This window comes from Mus caroli, unplaced genomic scaffold (assembly GCF_978045245.1).
Source record: "Mus caroli unplaced genomic scaffold, Mus_caroli_1 scaffold_16, whole genome shotgun sequence".
In the NCBI taxonomy this organism is placed as follows: domain Eukaryota; kingdom Metazoa; phylum Chordata; class Mammalia; order Rodentia; family Muridae; genus Mus; species Mus caroli.
This window is the reverse complement of record NW_028227271.1, coordinates 24,492,851-24,512,806: the sequence shown is the minus strand read 5'-3', so window position 1 is coordinate 24,512,806 and position 19,956 is coordinate 24,492,851. Positions and strand designations below refer to the sequence as shown.

At 48.4% G+C, this 19,956-nt stretch overlaps 2 protein-coding genes across 2 annotated transcripts; one reads left to right on the top strand and one right to left on the bottom strand.

The window, feature by feature from the left end:
• Nucleotides 1-1,220: 1,220 nt before the first annotated feature.
• Tomm22 (translocase of outer mitochondrial membrane 22) lies at nt 1,221-2,544 on the top strand. Its single transcript, XM_021183662.3, has 4 exons — nt 1,221-1,418; nt 1,583-1,701; nt 2,099-2,216; nt 2,408-2,544. The coding sequence occupies exons 1-4, from the start codon at nt 1,302-1,304 to the stop codon at nt 2,480-2,482; spliced, it is 429 nt and encodes a 142-aa protein (XP_021039321.1). The 5' UTR covers nt 1,221-1,301; the 3' UTR covers nt 2,483-2,544.
• A 1,914-nt stretch (nt 2,545-4,458) lies between these two features.
• Nucleotides 4,459-18,376, bottom strand: Josd1 (Josephin domain containing 1). The gene is made up of 4 exons (XM_021183276.2): nt 17,245-18,376; nt 7,628-7,756; nt 7,326-7,520; nt 4,459-6,409 (listed from the first exon to the last, which is right to left on the bottom strand). The coding sequence occupies exons 1-4, from the start codon at nt 17,427-17,429 to the stop codon at nt 6,310-6,312; spliced, it is 609 nt and encodes a 202-aa protein (XP_021038935.2). The 5' UTR covers nt 17,430-18,376; the 3' UTR covers nt 4,459-6,309.
• Nucleotides 18,377-19,956: the final 1,580 nt, after the last annotated feature.

Sequence of the window (19,956 nt, the reverse complement as noted above, 5' to 3'; positions counted from 1 at the left end):
ACAGAAGCCAAAAAGCAAGGTGAGTACGTTTAGAGACTTCCCCAGAACTATGGACTTTGCTGAACTAGGCCTTTGTTTTAATTTTTAGCTGATCATACTATGTGCTGAGATTTACAGTCTGAACGGCACTTCCATCACAGAGTCAGTTGTGCTAAGGACTGGGGCCCTGTTACAGAGAGGATCAACTGCAAGTTGTCCTCTGACCTCCATAAGCACAACATGGTATATGTGTACCTAGGCACATACACACATAAAAGTATAATTTTCAAAAATAATGGAGTTTTTTCCAATTATGTGTTGCTGGGGCTAGAGAGATGGCTTAGCGTTTAAAGAGTACTTAATGTTCTTCTGAAAGACCCAAATTCAATTCTCAACATTCATGTCAGGTGGCTTCATGACTGCCTGTATTCCCTCCAGCTCCAGGGAGCAAAGACCTCTCTGGCCTCCAAGCGCACCCATACTCTTGTGCACATACATATCATTTAAAATAAATTTAACACATTCGTTGTTGTTGAGTGCAATGGCATACACTCATAATCCCTACACTCAGGAGGCTGAGGCAAGCGAGGTCTGGGGCCAGCCTAGGCTACCAATGCAAGATCTTTTAATCCCTGGGGAGGCCCGGGAAGTCATATTTCTTGTTTTATTTTTGTTTGTTTGCTTGCTTGCTTGGTTTTGGTTTTCCGAGACAGGGTTTCTCTGTGTAGCCTTGGCTCTCCTGGAACTCACTCTGTAGTCCAGGCTGGCCTTGAATTCAGAAATCCTCCTGCCTCTGCCTCCCAAGTGCTGGGATTAAAGGCGTGCACCACCACTGTCCGGCAGAAGTCATATTTCTATAAGTTTGAGGCCAGGGTGGGCTACATAGGCCCATCTATAAGAGAGGTATTGCTCATTTGTGGTGGTGCACGACTTTAACCCCAGCACTCGGAGGCAGTAGCAGGTGGATCTCTGAGTTTGAGGTCTACAGAGAGAATTCCAGGACAGCCCAGGGCTACACAGAGAAACATGGTCTCAAAAAATAAACAAACAAACAAACAAACAAAAACCAGATCTCTCTAAAATATGCAGTTTCGGAGCCAAGCCCAGACCCAACTGCACAGAATAGCTGAGAAGCACCCCCATCTCTCCCTGAACATGCTCTTCCAGTCAGTTGAAATTAAGAGGCTGGCGACACCAAGGGGGCGAGCTGGAGGAGACGCCAACCCTTTCTCTCTAGCCAGCCCGGCTCGCTTCCGGAAGACGCTCTGTCCAGGGGTGGGCTGCTCTCGCCTGCTCTCTTCCGCTTCCGGTGTCCTACAGCCATGGCCGCCGCCGTCGCTGCAGCCGGTGCTGGGGAGCCTCTGTCCCCCGAAGAATTACTCCCGAAAGCCGAGGCAGAGAAAGCCGAGGAGGAGCTGGAAGAAGATGACGACGACGAGGTGCTAGGGCTGGCGGGGAGCGGGGCGGGAGCGGGCGGTTGGGGCGTGGACGCTGCGAGCCAAAAGGGCGGCTTCTCCGCGCGGCAGGGAAGGGCCAGGCCCGGGGCTCGGCGGCTGCGGTGTTGCTGCCGCTTCACCGACGACCCACGCCTCCTCCACCACAGCTAGACGAGACCTTATCGGAGAGACTCTGGGGTCTGACGGAGATGTTTCCCGAGAGGGTTCGGTCAGCCGCCGGAGCCACCTTTGATCTCTCGCTCTTCGTGGCTCAGAAGATGTACAGGTAAAAGAGCCGACGGAGAGCCACCGGGAGCGGGCATGGACGGGTGACGGGTGCTGTCAAAGGACACCGGGCCTCGGGAGTCGCAGAGCAGAGTTTGAGTGACCTTGGATTCATTGTCATACCCCGAGTGTGGTTGGTCTTCTGCAGAAGGGAGTTCTTAGCCTGGCGGGGTCGTTATGAGACTAAGGTTACGTATATACGAGGCTTATGAGAATGCACTGTATCGCTAGGTAATTACTGCTCCTCTTGCCTCTGCTAGGACTCTGGAGGCAAGGAATTGGGTAGGGTACGCTTTTAGACGATCGAGGGCCGTACTGCAAGTCCTGTCCCAGGTTCGGTCCTGCTAGAGTGCCGGCTTTCCTTTTCATGACTCCACATCCACTCTTTCCCTTTGCAGATTTTCCAGGGCAGCTTTGTGGATTGGGACCACTTCCTTCATGATCCTGGTTCTTCCCGTTGTCTTTGAGACAGAAAAGTTGCAGATGGAGCAACAGCAGCAACTGCAGCAGCGGCAGGTGAGCACATGTTCTTCTTGGCTGTGGGCCAGCGGCAGAGCCCCAAGGAGATTGGCACTTAACCCCAAGTGGGAGCAGGTCCCTGTACTTTCAGGTGCTTGGCAGTATAGAATTTGCCTGCCCCTCGTGTGACAAAAGGGACCGACTGGAACTATGCAGTGTCTTAACAGTCTTATTTTTTTCTTTTCCAGATACTTTTAGGGCCTAACACAGGGCTGTCAGGAGGAATGCCAGGGGCTCTACCTCCACTTCCTGGAAAGATCTAGATCCTTCCTTCGGTATTTGTCCTTGTGGGAGAACTTTGAAATTCATTTGTGTTTGAACTGCTGATTGTTTGAACTTTTTATTCTTTTTTTTAACCTTGGCACATCGATCTATTTGAACATAGTGGGAACTTTCTCCGTTTCTCATGGAGAGACCCCAGGTACACCTGTGCCCTACCTACATAATGAAGTCCCTCACTTGCTTCCTGTTCTCACTCCGATGCTGGAGTACAGCCATGTGGAAGGCTAGCCCACTCTCTAGTAAATTGCTCCTAAGGAAGTTCTTACGCGCCCATTGTGGGAAAGAAGGAAGCACCCCTGACCATAAGGACTTTTTTTTTAAATGGAAATGTCTAGGACATGTAAGCACTGTGGCACTGACAAAATCCATTATACCTGTAGTACAGAAGTCACCAGGAATCCCTGTGTGTGCCAGAGAGAAGGGAGGCTGGCTGTAGCTTTAGCCAGAGGGGGACTGGGCAGAGCAGGCACTCATTTCCTCTGCAGAGTTTGACTCTTAGACCTGCGTATGTATAAAAAAGAAGTCAGCGCTCACTTTTTGTATTTAAATATTAAAAGAACTCAAACTGAAAGTGTTGTTGCTGTGTTTGTGGTAGTATTTCACACCTAGGTTGTTTTAGAAAGCCAAGAACACTGCCTGCCAAATTTCCTCTTGCTTAAGCCAGCATCTCTGTTTCAACCTCATTTCATAGACCAGGCTGACCTCAAAAAGCTTTCTCTTCTTTTCCTTGTGTGTATGGTATGCTTTTTGTTTGTTTTAATTTTTTTTCAAGACTGTTTCTTTGTGTAGCCTTGGCTGTCCTGGAACTTAATTTGTAGACCAGAGCTGGCTGAGAACTCAGACCTGCCTACCTCTGCTTTCCAGGTGCTAGGATTAAAGGCAGGAGTCACCAATGCCTGCTTAGTGAAGTTTCCAAAAGGGAAAGAGAACATTACTGAACATAGTGATTATTGCCCCAAATTCAAGACTCCCTCCACAGAAAGTGCAGGCCAGACTCTGGATATGCAGACTATACTGTATTTATAACCTGTTTTTTGTATGTTTGCCTTATAGTCTTGAGAAAGAGAAGGTTTGCAAGTAGAGCTTGTTATCATATTCTTGTTTTTATTGGGGGTGGAATCTCTCCAGAGCCCAGGCTAGCTTTCAACTTGGTCCTCCTGAGTGCTGAGGGATCATGGGCATGCACACCTAGTAAAGACATTTATTTTAGTTTTTTAAGGCAGGGTTTCTCTATATAGCCCTGGAACTCTCGGTAGACCAGGCTGGCCTTGAACTCAGAAATCTGCCTGCCTCTGCCTCCCCAAGTGCTGGAATTAAAGGCACGCGCTGCCACTGTCTGGCTTATTTAAGTAACAGCAGAGTCTCTGATAATAGATCCAACGTTAGCTCTTCTTTTCGAGCCCTGCAGTCTTGCTACTCAATACTGGCCTTTTGTTTTTCTTTAGAAATGGGATCTATGTTGACCATACTGACTTGAAACTCAGAATTGCCTGCCTCTGAGAAACCTCAATTCAATCTCCTACCTGAAAAACCACCTCCTGAGAATTGGGGCAGTGCTGTAGGAACCACATCTAGCTTGGCTTTGGTTTACTGTGCAGGTTTTCTAAGCCCTTTATGTGATTCTCAACAGCACGGTGTGATTTTAGGAGGTTGTGGTATTCCTATGGGTTAAGGAATCTGCACAAAGCCTGCTGACGTTGTATGCTCTCCAGGCCTGCAGCTCCAGTGTACCTAGCCTTTCCTCCACTGTAATCCAGACCGATCCTGACACAGCCTCCCCACTGCAAGCACGGCAGTGTGGTCGCAGTGTGGTCGGGGCACCTCTGAACTAATCTCACAAAGTGCTTTCTCTTGGTTTTTCAGCTAGGAAATCTGATTACTGTGTCTCAGAGTGGTGACGTCCCTTCTATGACAAAATCCTGCCAAAGGTTTTTACATAATCAGACAACGAGTAGACTTGTGTTCAGCTTTTCATTTTTAATATTTGGTTAAACAAAATACATCTTTGTAAACAAACCCAGCACAAGGCCAACAGAAAAGGGAATAAAGCAAGAAAAACAAAGCCTAGGGCTGCCCCTTGCTGGGCGTCAGGGTCAGGCTGCCCCTTCCTTCACAGGAGTGGGGCTTTGCCCTGGGGCATTAACATGGGTCCCTGTTCCTAAGCACCAGAATTGGATATGAACAGAACCAGCCCTGAAATGCTTAAGCGTCTTTGTACATCCCACTAGCTCATGGACTCCACGTGTGTGTGGCTCGTTTGCAGTGCCCTTTGCACAGGCCCAAGCAGATCTGTAGGGGAGAGTCTCCTCTTCCCCAGAAATGGCTTACTATCACCGACAGTGCCAATGGACCCAAGGTCCTGCTTGTGACAATCAGCAAGGTCGGCTGTAACTTCTGGCTGGTAGTGATTGGAATGTCATTGTGCAGGGGCAGAGTTCCCCATGGTGCCAAGCAGATCTGGTGTAGAAAATGGTGCAGATGACCATGGCTGAGCGCAGTGCAGTAGCCACCCGAGGCCTCTGCTATGTGAATAAAAAACGGCCTTGTTGGATTGAAGATACATGTGCAGAAAAAGTGCTGGTGTAAACATGCACTCCAGTCACAGTGGGGAGACAGCCCCCGCTTCACCCCAACAAGCTTGCTCAGGATTAACATGCAAGCCCCAGGTAGCTCTGCTGCCAAGGGAGAAGAAGCAGACCAGTGGGGCAGCTCTCAGACCTGCAGAGACCATGGATCGGTAAGGGCTGGCCAGGTCACCTGCCTTGAAGGCCACCACAAACACATTGGTATAGGGGTATGGTACTTATTCCCCTCATTTTCCAAAATTACAAGAGAAAAAAATGGTCTAGAACTAGTTGAGGTGGGGCGAGCCAACCCTGTTTGTCAAACTACACAGACGCCAAACCCAGAGGCTCTAGCTTGATGCATACAGCCAACCTGAGATTGCTGCCACAGCTCTGGAGCTCAGGACGTGCCTACTGGTCTCAAACCCTGAAGCTTACCTTCATGGCAGTTCCTCGCCCAACTCTGTCCCAAACTGTGGAATTTTAGGTCAGTGTAGATGTTTGACTTTGCTAAAATGGGCCAACTATGAGCACTCTCCCTGTTCATTGTCTTTTGTCCCAGAGCCTCCCCAGTCAATGTAGTGAAATGGTAGGGACACGATTAGAGTGAAGAGCCACCAGTGACTACCCTACTGTGGCTTTACCCACGTGGTATTAGGCATATCTTTCACCATTGTCTTGCTAGAATGATGTGCAATTCACCTACTTTGGAATAGCAGAGCCTCTTATTATAAAACCCCAAGGCTGGCTGGGATTTAAAGGGACCAAGAGGAGGCATAATGGACTGCAGGTGACATGCAGTGTGACTGTTGGAGTCTTGACAGTTTCCTGAGAGACAGTTTCCTGGCTCTGCGTGTACTGTGTCCTCGGACCCCATGGTGCCACAGGAGAGAAAAGGGGCGGCCTTTCTGTGAGCCTGAAGCATCAGTGACACTACCAGCAGAGCCTGTATCAAGACCTCATGGAAAGGGAGAAATAACCCAGCCCCCTCAAAGGACACCGTCCTTGGCTCCCTCTCTGAAATAGCTAAGGGTTCAATGGCTTGCCCTAAGTGTTCAGAGCTCCTACCTTCTTCCCCCAGGCACAGACTGCTGGGTGGCTCTGTGACAGTCCACACATCTGTCCTATTGCACTGGCAAATCTGAAGGGAAAACCCAATGAGATGTTTGGGGAAGTGGACTGTAGAGGCCACAGCACATCAAAGAGGTCTGGAGGGTTGAGACAAAGAGGGTCAAACAGAACTGTCACACGTCGGCCCTCCAGCTCTGATGGGCTTCCACTTCTTCCGGTACAACCAGTAGGAGTTCACAGTTTTTACCTCGCAAATGGTATTTTAGAAATTTCCTATGGAAAAGGGAATAGGCAAGAAATGAGATGCCAGTGAGTTGCAGATTGCAGTCCTGGGACCACCCATTCACCAGAATCCTCCCCGTCAGAGGTCCACCGGTCTCTTCCTCCCAAGTAGATTATGGGTATCTCCCACCACCACCACGCTACACCCATGACGATCTTAAAACTCCAAGGGTGACTGGTTACCCTTCCATTCCTGCTAGAATTCGTCTCAGTTCCTGCACATCCTCATCTATTCCTGTCACTAGTGGCTACTGGCATAAGGGCAAGAACACTGCATATTCTAGTGGTTACTAAGCTTCACACAAACAAAGCAGCAGCAAACTTGGGTGTACAGCACTTGCCAAGCAGGCCTCACAATCTGACTGAGACCCTAGGAACCCACAGTGAAGGAGGGGCCCAGCCCTGGGAACTCCTCTGACCTCCACACATATCCAGGAGCACACAGGCACCTGCACACATATAGTAATAAAAGGAAAAACTTCATAGGGCAGGGTGTGGAGTCAAAGGCAGGCAGAAGCCCAATCTCTGAGTTGGAGAACAGTCTAGTCTACATAGGGAGTTGTAGGATAGCCAGGAATACAGAGAGACCCTGTCTTGATAAAACAAACCCGACACATGGCAACTTAACCATGCCTGGATGATGTCATCTTCCTCTCCTAACTGGCAGTTGTCTAAGTGGAGAGGTGACAATGTCAGTCCCACCAAACCAGAAAGCTACAATCAAAGAACGTGAAACCTGTTCATCAAAGGGATGGAGTCCTAATTAAGTCCAAAACCCTATGATTCCAAGGGGACAGGGACAGGATCCCAGAACACAGGAATTTCATTTCCTGTCAAATAATCAGACTAGCCCAACTTCCCCAGCAGGCCACACGAAAAGCCCAGTGGCCCAGCCTCACAGAGTTACCTGAGCTCACTCTCGCCTCCAATCCACTCTGGCATCTTGAGTTTGGAGTCAAGGTTGTAGTAGGCCCCTCCCACCTCACGAACACAGATCCAGTGCTGCCTTTTGAGAGGCAACTTGAGTGGACCCCAGCACAGGCTGGAGGGCAGGTTCATGATGAAGCCCATGACATTAGTAAGAGCAATGACACCCACGTCCCTGCAGAAGAGAAAAGGTGTCAGGCTCCCACACTCCATGGTTGCCCCCTTCACTTGGGGTAGGAACCACAGCCTGTTCTTGTCCGAAAATCAAGTTTGGTTTTCTACCTTCGCTTGTCCCACCAAACAGCTTCATAGCCTTTGGTTTGAAGTGCTGCCATGATGACATTCACATCATAGTTCCCATTTCCCAGCATGCTCTTCTTGTGGGGCGTCACCATAGTGTTCGGAGACAGCCTACAGATGGAAAAGGAAACATTTGGGCTTGTTGATCTCCCCAGTCTCCCCAGGCTTGTACCACCAGAAGAGTACTTTACAGCACTGCTCCTGGAAGATGGTTCCCTCAGCAGAACAGTCTCACAAGTTTCTACCCAAGCATCACATGCCTGGCTCCTGCCAGCCTGGAGATCGACCCTCCTGATGCAAAACAACTGAGGAAGGTTGAGGAGTGACCACGAGAGATGATTCTCCGAGGCACTGGCCTGTCACTGCAGCAGTCCTACTGCCCATGTTCTGCTTGGACACAAACCTTATAATAATAATAATAATAATAATAATAATAATAATAATAAAAAAACTGGCAAAGCTGGGTGTGCTGGTGGTACACAGGTATAATTCTGGCACTTAGGAGGCAGAGGCAAGGCAGGTCTTTGAGTTCAAGTCCAACCTCATCTACGTAGTGAGTTGTATGTAGCCAGTGGGAACTAAACAGTGAGACCTTTACTATAAAGGCAAAAAACATTAGTAATTGGTATGTGGTGTTTTAAATGACACAGGTAGTAACTGTTACTCCTGCTGTTTGCAATTTAAATGCTGTAAGGTCTGTACTTCTGTAATCATTGACTATTCAGATGTGTGTAGTGGCTGGGACAGACAGCATAGCTGCACGAACTAGAGCCAAATGAAAGGCAATGAAGAGGAATGAGGCCTATATTACCCTGGAATGCAGAACCCATCTATAGTCAGTGCACATGTGTGTGTGTGCCTATGTGTATCCTGAACAAAAGAAACATTAAAAGCACAAAGGATCAATTGGGGAAAAAAACTTACAGGCAGAAACAAGTTAATGTCTGAGTATGAGGCCAGTCTGCTCTACAGAGCAAGTTCTAGGACCTTCAGGGTTACACACAGAAACCCTATCAAAAAAAAGGAAAAGGGGGGGAAAAGGTACTCAGAAATCCGCCTGCCTCTGCCTCCCGAGTGCTGGCATTAAAGGAGTGCAACCCCACGCCCGGCCTTTCTTTTTATTGCTCCTTTTAGCAATTCCATTTTCCAGTAAGGCCTGTGCTGAGGACACTCCCAACCAGATTACTTTGTTCTCACAGTCTCGACAAGCCAGCAGATGAAGAAGCCATTTTGGCTGGAGGAGGGTCAGCATGTCTTTTTGTTGATGGTGGGTTTTGTTAGTTCATTTGTTTTTGAGGCAGGGTCCCTCTACATAACCCTGGCTGTCTGGGAACTCAAAGAGATAGATCTGTCTGCCTCTGCCTCCCAAGTGATAGGATCAAAGATGGGTCACACAATGGAAAAAGAAAGAACACTGTGGCAGGTTCCTCGGGAAGGGAGGGGTCCAGAGGCAGTAACATGTCATTCCAGAAGTAAAGATCTACTTTGAGCCGGGCAGTGGTGGCGCACGTCTTTAATCTCAGCACTTGGGAGGCAGAGGCAGGGGGATTTCTGAGTTTGAGGCCAGCCTGGTCTACAGAGTGAGTTCCAGGACAGCTACACAGAGAAACCCTGTCTCGAAAAACAAAAACAAAAACAAAACAAACAACAAAAAAGATCTACTTTGACCCAAAGAGATCAATTCTAAAATTTTAAGAACTCTTGCTTAAAATAAAATCAAAAACTTCTTCAAGCATAGCACCCCTGATGATTTGGGGTAGGTGTTAGCAATGCTACAGCCTCACGCATGCCAAGCAAACACTCTGCCAACTGACCCATATCACAAACCCCATTCTTCAAAAATAAAACATGCCCTTGACACGGTTTAAAACTCTCCGGTTAAAGTTTGGAGCTGTGACGAAAGGATGGACCATCTAAAGACTGCCATATTCAGGGATCCATCCCATAATCAGCTTCCAAACGCTGACACCATTGCATACACTAGCAAGATTTTGCTGAAAGGACCCAGATATAGCTGTCTCTTGTGAGACTATGCCAGGGCCTAGCAAACACAGGAGTGGATGGTCACAGTCAGCTATTGGATGTATCACAGGGCCCCCAATGGAGGAGCTAGAGAAAGTACCCAAGGAGCTAAAGGGAACTGCAACCCTATAGGTGGAACAACATTATGAACTAACCAGTACCCCAGAGCTCTTGTCTCTAGCTGCATATGTATCGAAAGATGGCCTAGTCGGCCATCACTGGAAAGAGAGGCCCATTGGACTTGCAAACTTTATATGCCCCAGTACAGGGGAATGCCAGGGCCAAAATGTGGGAGTTGGTGGGTAAGGGAGTGGGGGCGGGGGGGAGTGTATTGGGGTCTTTTTGGATAGCATTGAAAATGTAAATGAGGAAAATACCTAATAAAAAAATTAATTCAAAAAATAAAATAAAATAAAACTCTCCGGTTGCAGGGGATGGTGGTGCACACCTGTGATCCCAACAGTCAGGAGTCTGAGGCAGGACTGCCAAGAGTTCCAGGTCAGCCTGGGCTACAGTGTGAAACCCTGTCCCAAAAGACAAAAGGGGGGTGGAGGGACTTGAAGGATGACCCAGCACTTACACAGTGGCTCAAACCATCTACAACTACAGTTCCAGGGCATCTGAGTCCCTTCTCTGGCCTCCACAAACAGTGGACACAATGGGACGCAAGTATACATGCAGCCAAAATAGCAAAATACCCATCAAATAAAAATCAACAGACCAGGCAAGCCTCGAGCTCACAGAGATCCACCTGCTACCTCCTCAGTGCTGGGATACTGGCACACTGGGCATTGCAGGGATTTAGGGCTGGAGAGTTGGCACAGGGGTTAAGGAAGACCTAACCAGTTTTGATTCCAAGCAGTCATGTGATGGCTCCTAACAATCTGTAATTCTAGTTCCTAGTGATCCAGTGCCTTCTGGCCTCTGCTGGCACCAGGCACATATATGGTACAAACGTACATGCAGGTAAAATACCTTCACATTAAAAAGAATTTTCCTGACTCATGTCTTTAATTATTTTCAAACTATGTGTGTGTGTGTTTTAGATTTATTGTTATATGTAAATACACTGTAGCTATTTTCAGACACACCAGAAGAGGGCATCAGATCTCATTACAGATGGTTGTGAGCCATCATGTGGTTGCTGGGATTTGAACTCAGGACTCTCTCTTCGGAAGAGCAGTCAGTGCTCTTAACTGCTGAGCCATCTCTCTGCCCCCAAACAATATATTTTGATCTCATTCTCTTCCCCCCCACTCCCAACTCCTCTCGGATCCTTCTCACCTCCCTAATCACTCAACTTCATGGTTTTTCTCTCAACAACAACAACAACAAAATCAAACTAGAAAGAAAGATTAGGAAAAAAAATGTACAAAAAAAATGCAAATATAGAATCTGTTTTATATTGGCCAACTGCTCCTGACCATGGGGCCTACCCTGGAGTGTGGCTGATATACCTAGTGACATTACTGGAGAAAATTGATATCACCACCTACACATTTAAAAATAATAGCAACATTAAAGGAAAAAGGGCTCAGCTGCTCATCTCCAGAGCAAAGGCACCATCTCCCCACACATGAAGCAATGATCATTTACTTCTGACACCATCACCAGGGCAGCTGCCTTCGTAAGTGCCTCGTTTTACGCCTCACAAGAAAAAGTACTAGCTCATTCTATGAAAAATAGCCTGAGGCATGGGGTTGGAGAGACCCAGCCAGGGCCAAGTGCTCTCCTGGAGCACCTGAGTGGATGCCAAGATCTACCCCACGCAGCTCACACCACCCAGCCGCAGCTCCTAGGGATCCTACGCCTGTAGGTTCTCCAGGTCCCTGCACTCAGGGCCACATACCCACACAGACTTGCTTTTTATGTGCCCATTTCTTTTCATTTCTTTTTTGCTTCAAGTCCCATCTCCCGATTACCCAGAAAGCCCAGGATTGGGCACTTGAACAAGAAATCTCAAAAAGAAGGCAAGCCAGCCCAAGATTAGGATGTTTCTTCGAGGACCCACACTCTGGCTGCTCGTGTCTCCACTCAGAGAATGTTAGTGAAAGCTGCCAGAGAATAAGGCAGTTCCACAAGCTAGCAGTAACCTGTCTTGGGGCTTTCTGCAATAGGGCCCCCTAACAGGCCAGCCTGGCCTTGTCAAAGAGCTCCTTCCTGGCTTTGCAGTGGCTGGACTTAACTTTAATCCCAGCACTTGGGGGGCAGAGGCAGGTGGATCTCTATGAGTTCGAGGCCAACCTGGTCTACAGAGTGAGTTCCAGGACAGCCAGGGTTACACAGAGAAACCTTGTCTCAAACAAAACAAAAGCAAAAAAAGGAAAGTTAAAAAAGCTCCTTCTGGTAGCCATCCAGAAACCTGGCAGCAATATTACAGAAAGCAGCCATGATTGTGGATCATTCACTCATTCATTCATTCATTCATTCATTCATTCATTCATGTGTTTGCTTGTTTGCTTATTTTGAGACAGGGATTTTCTGTGTAGTCCCTAGCTGTTCTGGAACTCACTTTGTAGAGCAAACTGGCCTTGAACTCACAGAGATCTTCCTGCCTCTCTGCCTTCCCAGTGCTGGGGTTAAAAGTGTGTATCACCACACCCAGATAGGATAAAATGTATGTATGTATGTGTGTGTGTGTGTGTGTGTGTATTTTAATTCTAAAGTGGTAAATTTTTTCTTATAAAAGGTTTCGTGTAGCCTGAGCTAATTTCAAAGTCACTATTTAACTGAAGATAAATTAAAACTCCTTATCCTCCTGTTTCCAACTCCTAGGTGCTGGGAACACTAGGCGTGTGCCACAACATCACACACAAGTGTGAAGACTTTAACCAACTTGTCCATCAACACTAACAGCTGACAAAACTAAGCTCCACCCTGCTCAGCCTGGGCTCCTACAGATCCACCAAAGGTTAGCCCACTCCAGGTCCCACCCTGCTCAGCCTGGGCTCTTACAGATCCACCAAAGGTTAGCCCACTCCAGGTCCCACCCTGCTCAGCAAGGGCTCCTACAGATCCACCAAAGTTTAGCCCGCTCCAAGCCCCACCCTGCTCAGCTGCTGCTGCTGTCCTCTCCAGAGGGCGAAGTGCACTTCAGGCATGAAAATTATGTGGCCTTTAATAGTTTATCCTGCTTCTGACTACAAGCCAAATCCCACAGCTTAGAATCCTTCTTGATTCTATGAAAATGGAGGGAGACTCAGAGGATCCACATAATACCAATTTATCCAAAGATCATCAATACTAATTACTGAAGAATTCATCTGGGGTACATTCAAGCAAACAGTATCCCTGAAACCTTTTTAGTACTATCTTTCAGCCAGGCCTTGGCATCTAATAAACACGCCGAGCTGACCTATGTTGACATGGGGCTATTGTCTAGAACTTGGGAGGTGGAGGCCCGAGGAGCAGAAACTCATGATCATCTTCCAATACATAACCAGCCTGGACTACTAGATCTCCTTTCAAAGAAATCCCAAACTGATCAATATAGGAATTGCTAACAACAATTTCCATTCCATTCTACAGGGCTAGTTGTCTGGTCCCAAGAAATCTCTTTTCCCAAAGGCTGGCATTTAGACAAAAGCCAGCACCCCCATCCCCCGGGGACTTGGAAAAACTAGCTTCCATTTGCTAAAAATAAGCAACCTTATCATCTCTGGCAAAAGGGGCCTCCCACTAACATATATGCCTATGGTGTCCATTAGCATATCAAGGTCTATGCTAGCCTTTAGGCTCCTTAGAGCTCTATTCAGTAAGTTCTTGTTATAGCCCAGTTTACAGATCACCCTTCCTCCTAAGTACCTGTTCCCCTGAAAGACCCGGAAATGCCCCCAAGTCCCGTCATTTCTGCTTTCCTAAGAGACAGCGAGGCGGTCTGGAATAAACTTTTCCTTTACCACGAAATAGCTATCTTGGTTTCTTCATTGCACCCATTTTTATTCACTCATGGTCATTTGAAGATGAGGGGTTGTCTACCCCTGTGACCCGGTACCTGCCCGACAAAAGTCCTTTCTTTGACTTTAAGGCTAACTGACTGTCCAACTAGGCTAGCTGCTTCATGGGTGTTATTTAATCCTTTCACAATCTTTAGGTACTGTAAACAAGGAAGCTGAGGTGTAAGGGTTACAGTGACTTGCACAGTCACGCACAGCTGGTCGGTGGCACAGAGAGGATCCAGCCTTGTAAGACAACACTGAACAGCCTGCCTGGGATTGCGGCCCCACACTGCTCCAGCAGAGCCTCTTGGATATAGTAGGTGCTGCCTCATCCATTTCCACAGACACCCTGGAGCTCACAGCAAGCTTCTCCTGTTTGCCGTTAAAAACACAAGTGGGGGCTCTAAGGTGGGTTCTAGCCTAGGTCACCACTATGTTCTCAGTCCACTCCAAAGTTACTACTGGGCCTGCTATGGCAGTGTTTTGGATTTTAATAAAAAGAGAAAAGGAGGGAAGGGAGAGATTTAATCAACATTTTTTCTTCCTTAATTCTTTCATCAGAATTTCCTGATGTTTCTAAATAAAGCACATAGGAGTAGGTAAGTGTCAGCTATGCCCATCAAGGGCATGGATGAGCTACTCCAACCCCTAGACTTTAATATTTGGTGCCCAGGACCCAGGTTTGGTTCCCAGAACCCACGTGGCTGCTGACAATCACCTGCAACTCCAATTCCAGATGATCCAACACGTGTACGTGGTCCAAAGACATTCATACAGGCAAAACACCCAGACGAGTAAGGTAAATGCTTCTGCAAGCTGAGGGCCTACAATGGCAGAACACTCGAGAACATGCCTAAGGCCTTAAGTCCAATCCTCTATGAGTGCACCTCTAAGCCCTTTATTTTCCAAGTTTAGACGGACACGTGGTCCAGTGTACGAGGCGAGACACATGCTCTAATGACGCTTGTCTGCCATCGGGGCTCTTTTCCCCTGGACCCAGCCTCAGTCACATCTGACTCTTCCCTGCCCTGCCTGTTGTTGCTAATCAGCATTAGCCCAGTCCTGAATTCTTAACTCACTTCTCTCCCGCACATGAGTCATCCCACATCCACAACTCTCTTCAGATTCTATCCTGCTTTTGTATCCTCCTCCTCTAACTGGCTCCACTGCCAGGATGAGCTTCCTCCCGACAAACAGCTCTTATCCACACCGTCCTCCCGACTCTGCCCCTCATGAGCCACGGTTTAAAACCTGCAGGTCGCTCTGTCAGTGTCTCTCTGAATGCCAGTTTCTAAAGAGTCTGTCCCAGTGTCTGTGGCTCTCTCTGGACCTCGGTCATGTGTACAGCTCTGAGGTGCCCCGCTCAGCTTGTCTTCTCTGCCTCCTAGTACCTGGCAACTGCAAGTGGCTGGTCTTCCTCCTCTCACCTTTTCTTCCATTTTCTCCAGGTTCTTTATATACATTTGGGAGAAGTGTCCCTACTTATCTACACAGAACCTTTACAAGTAAAAATGCTCTATAATAGAACTCCTTTTCTGGAAATTTCTTACTGGTCAGCCCGTACCTGTACTGTACTGAGCGGGAACACAGAGATATACTGCAATTTGCAAAAGCTTCAAAAGCAACAGGGCCCTGGTCCTATGCGGTGACTGGCAGGTACTCAGCATCATTCATCCAGGAAAAACACATCTGAGAGATGCCCAATTATCCAGATATATAAAGCCCAGACCCCAAATCCTGCTGACTGACTAGCCAGAAAAGCAGCTACTCAACTTCCTACGTCTCTGAGATTTTCCAGCAAGAAGCCAGGAGGAGCCCTCTGGAGGTTATAAAGCCTGGCAGAAATCTCAATATTAACAAATACACACTCCACATCCTAATTTCTTCATCTGGAATATAGGAAACAACAGTGCCTACCTCCCGAGCCGGGTGTGAGGACTCTGCGGCTGCACAGAGCGTCTTCAGAATGGTGCAAAGAGCTGGTTTGTTAGTGTCTCGTTTGTCAGTCCAGGAGCCAGACTCACAGACGTCAGAATCTGTCAACCTGACCGTGACTAACTACATACAACCTGACATTAATTTACTGGTGGGTAAAACTAGGCAAACGACAGCAATTCTGTCTGGGCTTCCCAGGCCATGGCTAAGGTTGCTCTAAGATGGTCAGTACTCACTACCAAGTAGCAAGCACACTCAGGTGCCCATGGCCAGTCATTTCCTTCTCCCTGGTTAGGGATGAGAAAACAATTCAGAGCTATCCAGAAGAACATTAACAGCTGGCCAAAGGGAAGTTGTTCAGGAGCTTGGGCTCTCCTTTCTGTCGCATGACTGGGTGGTGGAAGACACCTTTTCTTACCCGCTAGAGCTTCATCTTCTGAGGAGTGAGCTGTACTTACAGAGAGCAAGGGGCACATCGGCCCTGCTGCCCTCTGAGCTTTCACTGGCACTAGAGAGTCATTACTCTCACTGTAGTTCTGTAAGAGCGCTCAGGATACAGCTCTTCTCAGAGACTCCTGTAGTTCTTTCAAGTTAGGTGGTCCACACTCAGGCACACCAATCACCCCAAACATTCTAGCTGGACCTCATGTTCCTGTGCGGTGCTACTTCAGCTCCAAATGAGGACCTCGGGGTACACCACTTAAAGCATCCTTGAGCTCTCTCTGTCCTCAGGTCTTTTCCAGTTGGAGGGGTAAGACAGGCTCACTGTCAAAGCTGCTATGAACTTCTGTCATGTTGCTGGGTCCAGTCAGACACTACAGAACTAACTCTCAAGGCCCTCGGTACAAGACTTCAGAAACCAAAGCAATGGGCATAAAACTGTACCCTGGACCACTTGTAGAGTGGCATATTTGTTCTATGGTCTTTTAGGGACACAGTGCTAGGGACTGTGCACTTAGGACCCCCTACGTAATGTGCAAGCACTCTTATCATTGAACTTCACACCAGCCCCACTAAAGTTATCACACAGCAGGAGAGAGCTGGAGTCTGCTCTAATCGCAGCGTAGCTGGTTCAGAAGCTACTCTGACCAAATTACTTGACCTTTCTATTCATTTCTCTATCAGTAAAACAACTGTGAGGGAAGTCACACAGAACAAATGAAGGACACCATGGGCAGGCAGCACATGGCCCCAGAACAGCTAAGCATTGTGGGTATACTTTTCTTGAGATTTCCACCATGTCCCACCTTTGGTAACAGATGGCTGAATGTGGATGTATTTTGTATCCCTCCTAGATTGGAAACTCCTTTTTGGCAGGTCTGTTAGGGAGGCAATAGAGCAGTGATCACCGTGGAGATAGGACCCTGAACTCAACCGAACCCATGGCTTGTCGGGTTATTTGGAGGAATTTAGGGAGCTCCACAGAGCCCTGTCTTCATCACAAATGGGAACAGCACATGCCACACGGAGTCCTCTGTCTGACTACAGCCGTGGAGACAGCACAACTGAGGTTAGTCCACCACAGATGGACCATAGATGGTGACTATCAGCCTGCCATTCCTGTGTGTCTCATTCCTGCCCCCTGCATCTAAATTCCAAACCTGTAGGTTTGAAGGTTTCTGTCCCTGAGACACTGCACCACCCACACAAATTCAGAAATACCAAGAAGTGGGGGGATCGAGATGCCAAGCAGGGGAGTCCTACCTCTGGAAAATCTCCTGCAGCGTTTCCCGCGTGAAGGCGTTGCTGTCCTGGAAGACGTTGTTGAGAGCATGAAGAGCACAGAGCTCCCTACGCTGCTTCTCATGGTAGATTTGTGGGGGTGCTGCCTGGGGAAGGTCCGAGGATTCAGCTTTGGCCTTGTCTCCTTTCCATGGCACGCAACTCATGTTTTTCGATTTAGGTTCCAGGCAGAGCCGCTAAACACTCCACTCCTTCCCTCCTGAGGAAAGTCTAGGTTTCTCTGTCTTCAGATTCCTGAGATTCACCTATTTATTCTCTGGTGTCCATGATTTATGCTTTGTCACTGGGAGGAAAGGTTGGAATCAAAAGGGACAAAAAAAAATCTACCTTTTCTGTCTTCTCGATAGGAAAAAATAACTTTTGGATTAGTTTATTTAGCCAACACTTTCAAAGTGCAGAATTAACAAAGAAAAAAAACCATATAAAACGTAGGATTCCTCCCTTTGGCTGCCGCCTTCCCCTCCCACCCCCTTTGGAAAAAAAGAAACACCACGCGTTCCTGGCCGTGTTTTCCTCTCTGCAGATGCCAACTAGGCCTCAATGCAGGAGGGCAGAACCGAAGGGGTCACATCGCTCCTTTTCTTCCATTTCGTCCGAATCACAACGCCACAGGCTCCGAAGACCGGGTTGGGTGGCGGAGAAAAGGCCCAATGCCAAGAGCTAGCGAGGATCGGAGGGCGTGCGGTCGCGGGCCGCGCGGGGGCTCCGGGGATAGCGCTCCATGCCCGCCGGCGGACTGGCGGACTCGGCCCAGGGCAGGAGCCGCTTCGCCTCGGCGCGGGAGGAGCCGCGGAAAGGGGAACGGCAGCCGGGGCGCCGCCGCGGGGAGGTCCCGCCTGGCCCGCGAGGGTGCGGCCGGACGCCTTGCCTCGCCCGGTGCAGCCCTGGCCCACCGGGCTGGCTGTCCCCGCCGCGACCTCCTGCTGTCACGTGAGGCCAGCCCCCGGCTCCTTCCCGCTGCCTGCCGGGCGGGGACTGCTCGTCGCCCGGACGCGGCCACCTGGAGCTTGCGGGCCGCCACCTGGGCCACGCGCGGACGAGCAGGCGGCGGAGCGGGCGGGCACGCGCACCTGAGCCCGACGTCAGCGGCGTTCACTCGGCGCGCGCCCCAGACACGCCCCCGCGCTGACCCCGCCTGCCAACCTCGCGTCACCCCTGACGTTGTGTGACGTAGCCGACGCGGGCTGTTGGTCCGGTGGAGGTACTTAGAGGTCGCGGAGCGGTTGTGCAGGGTTGTGGAGCTCCGCGGTAGCGGGGAAGGTCGACTTGTCGCTTCGCCGCAGCTCCGCCCCGGCGCCCGCTCCCGCCTGGACGCCGCAGGGCCCTCCTCCCGGCGGAGTGCTTTCTTGAGCCGGGGCAGCGGCTGCCCTGGTCCACTTATGTTCATCAGATTTCCAAACACTTTACGACGCGGTCGGGCGTAATCTTGGTTGATGAACCCGACCGCCTCCAGTTTTCTTTGAGAGCTGAGGGCAAGACTCCCGCCGGGAGTCATATTTCAAATGGAAACCAGAGTTCTGTTTCAGATCCTTGGTGTCGTATTCCCGTTCATTTCACACAAACCACTGCCCTTTTGCTCAGCAACCTTCTCTTGATAGCTGTCACAAGCCTTCCTTTCTGTGTTTTCTTTTCCCTTCTGGTCCTTCTTTCTAGACGTGTGTGTGTTCTCTAGTTCAGCTGGTCTCAAACTCATTACATAACCAAGAATGTCCAATTTGTGCAGGGCAAGGGATCGAACCTTGGTAAATGCAAGACGAGCACTCTATCAACTAGAGCTCCGTATTTTGAGTCTAGCTGAGTACATTGTGTCCAAAGGCAGACTATTTACAGTTTCCCATGGATTTAAATTAAATCACTGTTTCTAACTTGCCTTCCTAAAGGATTTTTGTTAGGGAAAACAACAGATTTGCACTTTCAAAGTAATGATTTCTCTAATCCTCATGATCACCAGTATTGTGCAACACATCTGAGAGGTTACCACGTGGTAGGGCATCCTCTACCTAGACTACTTTTGAATTATCTTTTGTGTGTGTGTGTAATGTGTAAACTACCAAACTGTTACAGTGTATTTACATAGGATTTATCTCCTAGGGACTTGCTGTTCAACCAGAATTATTGTAAACATCTATTAATTAACTGATGAGTAATTACTGTCAAGCAAATTAGACTTTTTTTTTTCCTTTTTCAGGGAGAAAACTACAGCCCAAAGAAGTTGATCAAGTTGTTTGAAATCATTATGTCTATAGTGAATTAAGGGTTTGAGCTTGGACCAAATTGTTTTCAGAAAGAGAATGTAAAGATGATTAGGAATTACCTCTCAACTGTTACTTTTTATATTTATTCTCCAAAACATTCAATTCGAAAAGCAAGTATTCAGAATATATATCCTTTCTAGGCAAAGTCCTATAGTGAGAAGGACAATCTTTCCCCCCAGCCAGATAGCAATGTATTCTGAAACTGAACTCTTTCTGGCCATACAATGCTAAATAGCAATCGAAGCAATAGAATCAATACAACTGTCACCTCTGATCACCCCCAGCCAAGCAGTGAGCAACCTCCAGTTGAATTCTTAATACTTGGGGATACTGTCAGAATCCACAGATATAGGGTTCTGGTCCACAAGACTGCCTCTCACTTTAGGAGTCCGAATCTCTGGGTCTGGAGATATTATAG